The sequence below is a fragment of the Polistes dominula genome, unplaced genomic scaffold (genome assembly GCF_049000335.1).
Source record: "Polistes dominula isolate Pdom_NZ unplaced genomic scaffold, Pdom_raw_medaka contig_22, whole genome shotgun sequence".
Taxonomy (NCBI): domain Eukaryota; kingdom Metazoa; phylum Arthropoda; class Insecta; order Hymenoptera; family Vespidae; genus Polistes; species Polistes dominula.
Genome location: NW_028300966.1, coordinates 613,576 through 625,845, shown reverse-complemented (window position 1 = coordinate 625,845; position 12,270 = coordinate 613,576). Strand labels below are relative to the sequence as shown.

The 12,270-nt window shown below is 31.7% G+C and overlaps 2 protein-coding genes across 8 annotated transcripts in view; both read left to right on the top strand.

Annotated features, from left to right (window-relative positions):
• The window catches only part of CAP (Cbl-associated protein), a 74,604-nt gene that overhangs the window by 58,229 nt on the left and 4,105 nt on the right, over positions 1–12,270 (top strand). Inside the window, 3 exon segments of the mRNA XM_089172998.1 lie at positions 2–3,769; positions 4,560–4,942; positions 5,293–5,352. Coding sequence (XP_089029124.1) covers positions 2–3,769; positions 4,560–4,942; positions 5,293–5,352 — 4,211 coding nt within the window.
• On the top strand, positions 7,759–12,091 carry LOC149032429 (uncharacterized). 7 transcript variants are annotated; one of them, XM_089172996.1, is made up of 2 exons: positions 7,759–7,917; positions 10,457–12,091. In XM_089172996.1, exon 2 carries the CDS (start codon positions 10,565–10,567, stop codon positions 11,954–11,956), a length of 1,392 nt encoding a protein of 463 aa, XP_089029122.1. In that variant the 5' UTR covers positions 7,759–7,917; positions 10,457–10,564; the 3' UTR covers positions 11,957–12,091. The 7 variants fall into 7 exon arrangements, with proteins under 7 accessions (XP_089029122.1, XP_089029120.1, XP_089029119.1 ...); XM_089172994.1 differs by having other exon boundaries at positions 7,760–7,917; positions 10,428–12,091; XM_089172993.1 differs by having other exon boundaries at positions 7,760–7,917; positions 10,391–12,091.

The following is a 12,270-nucleotide window of genomic DNA, read 5'->3' as shown; positions in this document are numbered from 1 at the left end:
TTGATAATAATAATAAAAAGAAAAGAACCAAAGAGAAATCTCGAGTGATCGTTAAATCATCTGATAATAATAATAGTAAAGAAGAAATTATTACAAACAAGGATATTTCTAAAATTGATAATAAAAAGAAATTACGAAAGGATAAAGAAATTTCAAGAATTAAAGGTAACGTTGGTACGATTAACAAAAGGATGGATAAAAAAGGTAAAAATATAATTGACAAATGTAAAATAATCAAACGAATGGACGATAATAATTCTAGTGTACATAGTTTAACTATGACTGAGATAAAAAAGCATCAGGATAATAGTGAAACACAATTTTTTCAACATTTATTATTGAGAAACGTATCATCATCTCCTACGGTATCATCGCAAATTGATAAGAAAAAATCATTCGTTTACGAACGTACGAAAATGCTTGAAAATAATGAAAGAAGAACGAGTAAATCTGAACCTTCATTAAAATCACTGAGCTTTTATTTGTCACAGAAGAGACCAGTTTCCAACTCAAGATTTAAAAATTTCGATCGAGACAGTTTATCATCGAGAAGTTCGAGTCCATGTGGTGTCAGTTGGGCAGGTCGTTCTATTTTTCAAAAAGTCATGAAATTTGACAGTCTATTACGCGTTGACGATGAATTTGGTTCTTCAACGACACTGCAACGTGGTCGTAGTCCAGATTTTATTCGAGACGGTAACATCAAAGAAAGAAGTTTGAGTGAACCACCGTTGAAAGTGCATATGGAAAAATCGAAAGATGAATTAACGACAAGGTCACGAACATCGACACCATCACCTATCAGACCACCAACACCTCGTCGTAGTTTGATAGTCAAAGATAATCGTGATAGTTTGATGAAAAAAAAGTTTCGTGCAAGAAGTGCAGGTGAAGCTGACGATTTGAGAACAAAATTATCTTCCATGGGCTCGAGTAATTCCATTGCTAAAAGTATTGGTTCATTGTGTCCATCGTCAACCATTGATCGCGATGATTATCAACAATACGTTCTCGAATTATTGCATTACAAGAGAACCAGAGGTGACAAGTACAAAGCTTTGTACGATTTTTATTCCAGTTTGGAAAGAATGGGACAACTTGAAAGAAGAACCACTTCGTCATCATCCGTAGATCTTAGACCTAGAATGAAGAACGAAGAGATCATAGATTACGACAGATGGAAGGAGATCAGATCGAAGGAAAAAGCTCAATGCGAACTTAATTCACTTTACGGCAAGTTGAAAGCCGTACAAAAAGACAATGATTTTCTATTCAGTACCAAAGACATTGATAAATTTAAATGGCGTGGTGATTGTGGTCTCAGATGTAAAGAACGTTCGGTGGAAAATATTTTGAAGTATTTTGAAAAATTAGAAAACGAGGAAACCCCATTGGTTTCATCAAAGAGACGAGAAATAGCATCGAAAAAGGACGTTTACAAACCTTTATGGCGTGGTAATTCGGTGGTCAATGTAGCTAACACCATGCAGAAGAAAGCAAATGAAAATAAACGTGAGTTTGATCAAATAAATACGGAACATCACAGAACGTCTTGGCAAAAGGATCTTGGTTGTAGTAAAAAATTTTGGAGTAGTTTAACGATCGAACAAGTGACAGCTTTGAAGAATCAATTGAATGATATTTATGGTAGTGAAGAAACAAAGTCACGAATGTCTAGGCGTGATCAAGCAAACATCGTGGAACATTTAGCTAACAAGAAAGATGACAAATGTGAGATGATTTCCTCCAAATATGAAATAGTTGTAGATGATTTTCAAGAAGATGGTAAAGGTTTACACGTTAGGTGTCATTCTATGATAACACCTGACGAATCTACGAGTACTTTGAAATATTCCGACAGGGAAAGTTCGAGCTTAAAAAGGAGAGGTTCGATAGGTCGAGGAAAGAGTAGTATCGACAGATCAGAATTCAATAATTTCGTAGGTAATACACTTATGACGGAATTGGAAAAGAAAAGATTGTCTTTGACACTTGGAAAAGAAGTTTTGGATAAAGTAACTCGTAAAAGATCATCCTCGGCACCCATAGCACCTAGGGAAACACGTGGTGCTATTGCAGCGGCCATGGCAAATGCGAAAACTACTTCGAATATGATGAATGTTAGTAGTACGCCAAATTTATCATCGGCACCGAGTGTTACAAACACTTCCCCTAGAACGTGTTACTCCTTGGAAGTGTCGTACGAGGATAATTCGAAAAAGGAAAAGAACGATTTTTTATTGGTTCTCGCATCGAACGAGCAAGATATTACGAAAGAGAAAGAAAAAGTAGAAAATGTTTTTGAAGAATGGTCGAGAAAGACAGTGCCATCATCATCATCACCACAACTACCACCACCACCACCACCACCTCCAGTATCATCGTCTATCGTTCAAATTGATAATAATAATATTACTAAAAGTAAAATATGTTCAACAACATCGGGAAGTGAAATGGATAGCACGAGTTCTGACACATCGGTTAAAACGGTTATCAAACGAAATACCATCGAGATGGAGGATGTACCGAAAAAGATCGAATTCTTTGAAAAAATTGATGGGAAACAACATGAATCAAAGAAGACTACGGATAAATCTAAAATTTCAAGATTATCCTCGTCACAGAGTTTCGCTGATTTAAAGGAATTGTTCGGTGAATCGGAAATGGTACGATATTCGAGTAATGTACCAGCGTATAGTAGTACAAAATCAATATCCATGGAAAGAACGTTTGAAGGAAGACCGGAAGATTTGCAAGAATTCGGTGAATTTGAAAAAAGGGAATGTGTTACGTCTGAAGAAGAATTTGGTGATTTTGAAATGAAAATAAAGGATGAAAGTCAAGAAGCGGGGGTCAAAATAAAAGGTAAGGAGAATATTTGTAAGGTAATAGTTGGATCAAAGAAACAGGAAGGAAAAAAAAAGGTGTCATTGTCGAAAGAATCGATCGATCAGGATAATACACCATGGTGTTCGATAGAGAGGAAGAAACGTGGCAAGACCAGCGGACTTCCTGCGGAAGTAGAGGACACGCGACGCTCCTCGCTTGAACGTTGTTTATGGGAGCGTGAACGAGATTCGAGACCAGAAAGCATCAGTCCATGTCGTGGTACGACGACGCGTTCTAACTCATCATCGTGCAGTGTCGAGAGTATATTCCAACGTGGCTCATCGCCCGATCCTGAAAGATATTGGCGTGCATATTTGAAATTGGTTAAAAATGGTACCGTGAAAAAGTTGTGTAACAGATTTGAAACAAGTTGTGAGGATTTAAATTCGTCAAAAAAATATCATATCGGTAGTCCTAAAAGATTTCAAAGTGATCCGGAATTAGCTAGGAATGTATTGAAGAAGATTGATCAAAGTAAGACAACCTTGAAACCTCAAGAATATTCGGATGTAAGTTGGTTACGTAAAAGATACGAATCTAGAAGAGGTAGGACAAGACGCAGAGGTGAATCACCACCGATACCACGAGTACCATTGAGATTGGATACTTTATCAATGCCTCATATAGATGTTATCAGTAAAATGGCAGAACTCAAGGATTCATCCGTTTGTACGAACAAAGTAACCAATTCTGTAGCGAGGAAAGCTGAAACCAAAGAATTAGCAGCTAAAAGACCAGTAGAGAAGATCATTAAAAAGTTCGAGGAACCAATGGGAAAAGGAAAAACATCGATCTTAGGAGAAATGTTCACATCCGCACCTGATGTTCGTGAATTGAGGGACATCACGCCTTATCTTGCAGGCAGATGGGTGGCTCATAGGTAGCGATGGTACTTGAAAACTGACTCGCGTAACTCAATACTTGAATGATATTGATCCACGTTAAGGGATGACATCAATTTTCATTTAATTATTTATTTAATATTAATGTTATTAATATATGAATCGTATCTCGTGAATCAAAACGATTAAATCCACTTGTAGAATTTGATATTATTTGACTATCGAAGTACAACATTTGATCGATACATACTTCATTTTATGTATTAACCACATTCGTTATTACTCGTCACATATATTATATATTATTGGCTTGGGGTTCGTTTCGAATTTCGAGACATCGTTGATTGGCCAATTGCAATTTATAGAACGTATCAATTATCTATTGTCTAGTGTTACGTATATATAATCCATATTTATACGAGAAATACATTTTTAGTTAAATTAATATTTGCAACACCGTATATACCATGTAACTGTAAATGGCCATATTACGTGGTGGTGATGGTTTTTTTTTTTTATCCAACTAGATCGTGGTAGCAAAAACGTTCGAATAAATTTCTCTTAGTATAAAACCGCAGCTACCATTGTTTTTTTTTTTTTTTTAATAAATATTGAGTAATAAAACGATTACGTCAATTTTAGTGGAGTTAATCGATTTGTGCAAATAAGTGAGTGTCATTTTCCTTAACGTTTATATTATCATCTAATAAATTTATAATAATATTAAAACACACGCACACACACACACACACACACAAAAGAAAAAACGAAATATTATTTATTGAAAATAAATGAAAAAGAGTTCCATCGCTATTCGCTTGAATTCAGGTATCCAAGTAGAAGAGATAATATGCGTTCGTTGTCATCACCACCCAGCCTTGAAAATCGAAATTCACGTAATAAAGATGAAGTCATTGTTGTTCATTCGTCCAAAGAATCGAATGATTCGAAAGATATGATCTCATGTGAGAAAAGAAAATTGGAGGAACAACAACGTGAAAATTTAACTAAGAAGATAACACGACCATCCGCATCGATTTTAAAACACAAGGATATTTTTGCAAATCAAGAATTTGATCCTAGCAAACATAGACCGAGATTTAGATATCAACCACCACCACCACCACCATCACCGATCGTTAAACGTGAAGCCAAGTTTTGGTTACCATCGTTGCCAACCTACACTGCTCGACCTACCGTCAGTTTCGAAGGTCTGCTGCTTCATTTTGATACTTCAAAACAAATACAAATGTTATTTTTCATTTAGTTTTTTTGTTTAAATTAGTAGTTAGTATGAAAATAATTATTGGCGCGTGTGTAAATTCGCGAATTAAATTATTTTCATTAAAATTTGTCAAATATTTTCAATCAATTCATTGGGGTGATACAGAACCGCCAATATCGATCAAAAAAAAAATAATAAAAGCTCGTGCTGTGTGAATATTATAATAATCATTATCATATTTTCCGGTGTCTCAGCAGTTGTTTCGTTGCTAGCGTTATTAAAGCTAATTATTATTTTCATTATTTTTTTTTATTTTTGTGTCTGCTGAACCAATAGAATACTCGAACGCACCTCCACCGCCACCAAAGTCACAGCATTGCAGAGACGATCGTCAAGGTAATGCCACAATACGCTAATTTATGTTGTTTTTTTATTTTTATTATTATTATTATTATTATTTGAAATAAACCCTTGGCAATTAATTAAACTATAGAAACATCCAAAATTCATCATCGTACTTTATTAAATATGCATGTTTTTGGTCTGATACAAATGAATAATTGGCTAAACGAATTTGTAATAATAACAATAATTATTTATTATTTAATCGTTTAATGATCATTGTTTAATGATGAATGAATTATCAAGCATGATTTAGCAAGAAAAGTTTTTCAAAGCATGCGATATATTGCATCCTTGGGGGAAAAAAAAAACCAAACAAAAATCGAATTGTTCTAGGTTTGGTTGTGTTCGTGTAATTAACACGAAACTTTCCTAAAAATAACTCTCGCTCTTTCGACTTCGTAATAGGAACGTTTGTTATAGAATATCTGCTAATAAATTTCTCTAGTTAAATTTCTAACCGCAAATAGTACGCTTAGTTATGGTTAACAATGTTGAGAAAAAAAAATACAAAGAAAGAGAACAAGATTTTGATAAAAAGTGAAATTGGTTGTTTTTTTTACATCGATTCAATTGGAAACATTTTCCGTATTAATTATTCCAATTAAATAGCAAACGAAAATGAGACCCTAATCAGAGCTATTAAAAGTTAAATAAAACCTTACGAAATAGACCATAATAGTAGTCGTTGTATAAACGATAACAATTTCAGAGAATCCTACTTTGCCTTTTTCGTATTTTCTGTTTAATTTCATTTATGTTAGAAACGTAATTGAACGTCGTTTCATTAAAACCCAATGGTGTACAATGGTAGTCTACAGTAGAAATTTCATATTAAATACAACACAACGTTATTAGATTGTAGAAAATCTAGAAGAAACATATGCTACTTTATTAAGGATTTAAATAGATAATGCGTAACAGAGGTTTTGCGTTCTTGTTACGTTTTCTTCTAGTCATCGTTGAAAATAATAATAATAATAAATAAAATAAATAAATTGCGATTCGTATCTGCCAAATTACGTTGGTGAATTAAAAATGGTCAAAGAATATAGAGAGGGGGAGGAAAGGAGGGGGAAAAACACAAGCAAATTTTTTTATCAAAGATTAGAAAGTAATCTAAGATAATGATGTTATTTAAATTGTATATAGGATGAGATAACAAAATAAAATCGTACCATTTATAATGAATGGAATTAGAATAAAATTACTTGGTGTGTAGTTTGGGATTATACCAGGTTGTATTTCATGGCAGTATGTCAAAAAGAACGGTACATCGTTTGATTAAGTTATACGGTATACATCATTGACATCGGTAGTACGTGACAATACAAGTCTCGTCGCAATACTTCGTCTTATGGTTTAATAATGTTAAGAGCCTTCTTATTATGTTCCCGTTATGTAATTAGTACAACCAAATACCACTTTATTACGAGTCGAGTTGAAGTTGACCTTGACTGTAACGAGCGATAAGGAAAAGAAAGTATCATTGAATACGATCAAGTATACGTTGAAACAAATTGTCGAATGTGTCAAATGATTAAATCAAATTTTATTTGTCCTAATTTTCAATACTTCATTAAATTATACAGAGAATTGGTTTGAAAAAAGATATCTTTCTCGAAAGAAAAAAATGCAAAAAGAAAAATCTTAGAAAAGATAGGAACACTTGGTACGTGTTCAATGTAATTGTATTATCTAATCTTGTACAATTATTAAACACCATTGAGTTTATGGTGCAATTTAGTTGTCTACAGGTCTATAACAGTACGCGAGCTTAAGTCGGTTGTAAAAAAATAAAAAGAAAATATTCAACCTTGATAATACGAAAATAGTAGCTGTGTGATTTAACAGAAATAACTGGGAATGAATGAACAAACGTATAATATTCTGTATTTCAGGGTTTTGTAATGCTATATTTTATTCTGGTAGTTGAAAATAATTTTGACGATATATTTGATTATCTAAATTCAATATTCATTTAATTAAAAATTAATATTATTTAAAATAGATTATATCATTTGGTTGTGTAGCTAAAGATAGTACGACGTTTATATTATCATCGTCATAATAATTATCATCATCATCAAAAATACTTCATAGATATATAAATTAGCGATACGCGTATCTGTTTATTTGCCAAAGATTGAAATTAATACTAGCTCATACTATTGTTTAACATATAATAATTTCAACCTTATCGTTTGATTTTTTCTTTTCTTTTTTTTTTTTTCTAAAGTTGAGTTAATTTCATCGTTAGTTTGATTATTAGGTTTAAACGATTTAGTTAGTAGAATCTTTTCCAAAAGCGATTAATATTTAACGGTCGTGTGAATAACGCTTAAACTTGAACGTTGTGAGTGGGTGGGTGGGTGGGTTGGGGAGAAGAGGGGGTGTGAAAACACGATCGTCGGACCGGCAAAAGGATCAGACGTACCGCGCGCGTCTTACACGTAACACAATCTTGTGTCGGAGTTGAATATTTCGAATATGTGTTTCATTCCGAAATAATAACATTTTAATAAATATTGAAATAAATTTTTGTTATTAATTATTTAAGTAAGTTTATAACTGTATATTATTCAAATATTCCAGTGTTGTGTTTCAAATTCAATCTAAGTGTTAAATGGTGCATAAGTGTACGAATAATAAAAAAAATTTATTGCAATGCAATATAATAAATTTAATTTAACAATATATTTTATTTAAAATAATGTACTGAAAGATTATTTATTTCTATACTTCAAATTTGTATTTTATCTTTCTTATCTTATTTTTTATTTTTTTTTGTCAATTATTTCAAGTGCAAACGCACACACGTATATATATATATTCAAGTGTGCGTTGAGTACTGCACAAATGCACGTTGAGTGAAAAATTCATAATTTATTATAATAAAATTAGACAAAATATAGATCGAGCTCGTAGAAATTCTAATAAATGACGTTTTTACGAAACTGTAAAAAATGATGAACAATACTTATGCGACATGCGCAGTTAGAATTTAAGTGCAAGATAATCGTTTGAGTACGACTTACGGCCAATTGATAATCGCATACTACATTCACGCGTTCTCTTGCGAATGCATTACGTGTTTAGAAGACAACTGGCACACATATTCGCAAATACGGTTATACCTGTACGTGTTACATTTCCGGTCGAATGCTTTTCCTATATAAGAAATAATAATCATTATAATTCTTGTTGTTTTTTTTTTCTTCTTTTTTTTTCTTTTATATAATATACATTTCGTAATTGATTTTATTTTTATGAAAATGTATTCGTAATATCACATTGAAAAAATATTCCTTCAATTTCTTAAATAATATTCTCAAAGATTCCATTTATTTTGTTTAATGTTAATTTCAAGCGTGAAAATAATTTGTTGATTTGTTTGACGATGAAAATAAATAATAATCGTCAATTTTTTTGAAATAAAATATATCAGATATAATACCTACTACAGAAACAATTATAAAATAATTGATCATTATTTATGTTTGATTAAAAAAAAAAAAAAAAAAAAAAAAAAAAAGGGAGAAGAGAATTATTAAAGTGCAAGTAGGCAACTTTCTCGCGAGGAAATATAAACAAAGAGAATAGTGCATCTCGTTTGGTGGTTTCATCGTCAGAGATCTTTCTCGATAGATGGAAGGAAGGAGGCCTGCGAACTCGTCTCTTCTTTCCTTCTGATTCAGACAACAACGAACGTCATTGTTGTTTTCGGCTTGTTCTTCTTGTAAATTACAGATTTCCACGGGAAACAACGATCGGTGTGAAAGCGCGAAAGTCTTACACAGAAATTTCATATTGCACTATTTTATGCGTTTCGTTTTGTTAAACATCGAGGACTATATATATATATCAAGCATCAATTTTTTATTATTTTTTTTTTTTTATATTTTCATTCATTAAAAATTAACAAATTTTTTTTTGTAATTATAATTGTATAGATAATTGACTTTCTTCATTTGAATATTTTCTCAATATTTATCTATACATTTATCTTAATTTAGATCATAAAATTCTCGTTGTTCATTTAACGACATTATAATGTAATTAATTAATTAATTAATTAATTATGGTTAAAAGGTGGAGACTGGTGAAACTTATTTCCGGCAGGTATAATTCTGGTGTCGAAGTTTTGCAAAAGTGAAACTTATCCTTGCCATGAGTTAACATTATTATTATTATTATTATTTTTATTATCATTATAATCGATTCACTTTCAAAACGTAATACTCAACTCGTGTTTAGTGTTACAATTTCACAATACTTTTTCTAACAAGTACGATGTAATACGAATTGCAACGTTAAATCAATTTCTTATTTATTATTATATGGGAATATAAAAGTTTGAAATATTAAACATTATTTCGTAGAAGTAACCATGTATGATTTCATTTCTTGGTCAATTCACAATTGTAGTCTTTGGTTGGTCTCAAGATAAACGATTATGTCAGATAAATTAATCGTTTTATTTTTTTTTTTTTCTAAGAATTAAATTCACCCACGTATTTAAAAGTATCTCTGAGGAATAGATAATTATCTTTTGTTTTTTTTTTAAATTCGTCTTCGTGCAATTATCTCGAAGAATCACTGAAGAAGAAAGAAACGAAAATCAAGATTTAAATCTAATACGAAATTCAACTTCCGAATAGATAGATAGATAGATAGATAAGCAATCTTTTTAAAAACTCGAGAACCGTAAATATTTCTTTTCCCCATAAATGATTTCTTGTATTTTATTAATAAATTTAGTAAATTATTAACTTAATTTCACTTAGTTTGAAAGTATGTATGTAAAAGAAAAGATGATGGCATAAGGTCAGTGATGAGAAAACGAGCTCGATCTATCTCGTCCGATAATTTTGCTTTGTTCGTTTCTTCGGTCTGTTTATTTCAACCATATGAGATTATTTAAAACAAAAACAAAAAAAAAAGAACCTAACAGAGATAAGAATTCATCGGTAGAAATTACGATAAATAATCTTTCTTTCTTTTTTAATTTTCTTTTTTTTTTTTATCAAAGATATCGATTGTTTATCTTGTAATTAATTAAAACGTAGAATAAATTCGATATAATTTTCATCGTCAGAAGCTTCCAAGAAAAAAAAATCATAGACACCATTAAGAGGAATCAAAATTATCATTGAAGAATCGAGTATGAATTTTTGAAGAAACAATAAAAAAAAAAAAAAAAACAATGTTAAACGTAATGTTGCCACGTGTAGAGGATCTCGAACGTAGTCCACAATGGACCAGTTTGGCCAGTGACATAAATAATCTCGAAAGGATTTCTTATTCGCGAAATCCTATGTTTTTGATGAGAACCAGACAATATGAGAAACGAACCTGCCACAGGCGTTCCATGCCTGAAATACAAAAGGCAAAGTTGATTTCATTGAATACGTTGGCCGATGAACAAAGGACCAATCTGAACGCAAATGAGGAATTCGTTCATTCACAATCACATTTGCCATACGTCGAATGCAATTGGAAACCAAAAAGTGAATTTGAGAGGATATATTTTTACGGTGATTACAATAAAGATGATTATGGGTTGTTGCCAAATTTAATGAATTCCAATGAATCGATGAACAACGTTTCGTATAACATTGATGATTTAACAAAATCTAAAGTTAATTTGCGATCTTACAATGATCATCGTATTTATAATATTTCTCATGACAACAATGAGGAATATTATTCCGATAGCAGAGAAAGACTTCATGAAATTTTTCAACACAACAGATATCTCAGAAGACAATTTTTTGGAATAACTAATACGGATAATTCCCTTCATAACGTAGAAGATAAGAGCATTATTCGACGTAGTACTTTGGATTCGGTTGAAAGTTTTAACAAGAATCTTAATACGGAAGTTTTAAGACAACCTGGTAAATTTGGTAGTACTGAAACTTTAACCAGCCAAAGTAATCAATCCTCGGTAAGCAGTATGAACGATAGAAAATCTCGGACTAAATCAAACAGCCCGGAACTTTTGGAGGAATCCAAAATCCCACAGTTTTCACGAATACGTGATAACACCGTTGAATCGTCTTCTTTCGAATATGAAAGAAAAAATAATTCGAATAATTTTGAAAAATATCCTCGACATTCCGTAAGACGCAATGATAAAATTGCAAATTCAACAAACGAAGTAGAAATGGAAAGCGACGGTTTGAAACTATTAAATCTATTCGAATCGGAAATAGAAAATCGCAAAGTAATTGGCAATTGGTCACGAAACCAAAATTCATCGAAGGATGAAAGAATGCGTTGGTCAACGGGTTACAAACTCGATTGGAATTACGAAGATTTTTGTCAATCAATGCCAAATCTTTCCAATCGAGATGACAGATTATTATCAAACATTGCACGAATCTCGGTTAACGGTACTAAAATGGATTTGAACAATTCCATCAATTTTTCTGATACTACGAGAACCATTATAAACGATGATAATAAAAAGTATTATGCTTCTTGCGTACAATTGAGTTTACCTGATGAAAATAAATTCTATAAAAGTGAATCAAAAGAAGAATTCCACCAGCACCGTTGGATCTACGAAATATTAATGAGCGATACGAAATGATGGAAAATTCTGATAGAAAGTATTTTCAAAATTATACAGTTGACGTAGCTTTGTTACGAGATTACGATCGACCAATAGAATGTCAATTAACAACCGTTGTTGAAGATACGAAACAATCCACGAATAATTTTGATAAAAATGAACAAGATTCAACTCATTCTAAATCAATCGAAAATAAGTTGACTTTAAATACAATTAACAAATCCATGAACGATCTTTCTTCTTCATCTTGTACTTCTGCTTATTGGAACGATTTGCAATCGCCCCAGCTTGTGAACAATTACAAGAATTCGATGATCGATCTACGTTCTAAT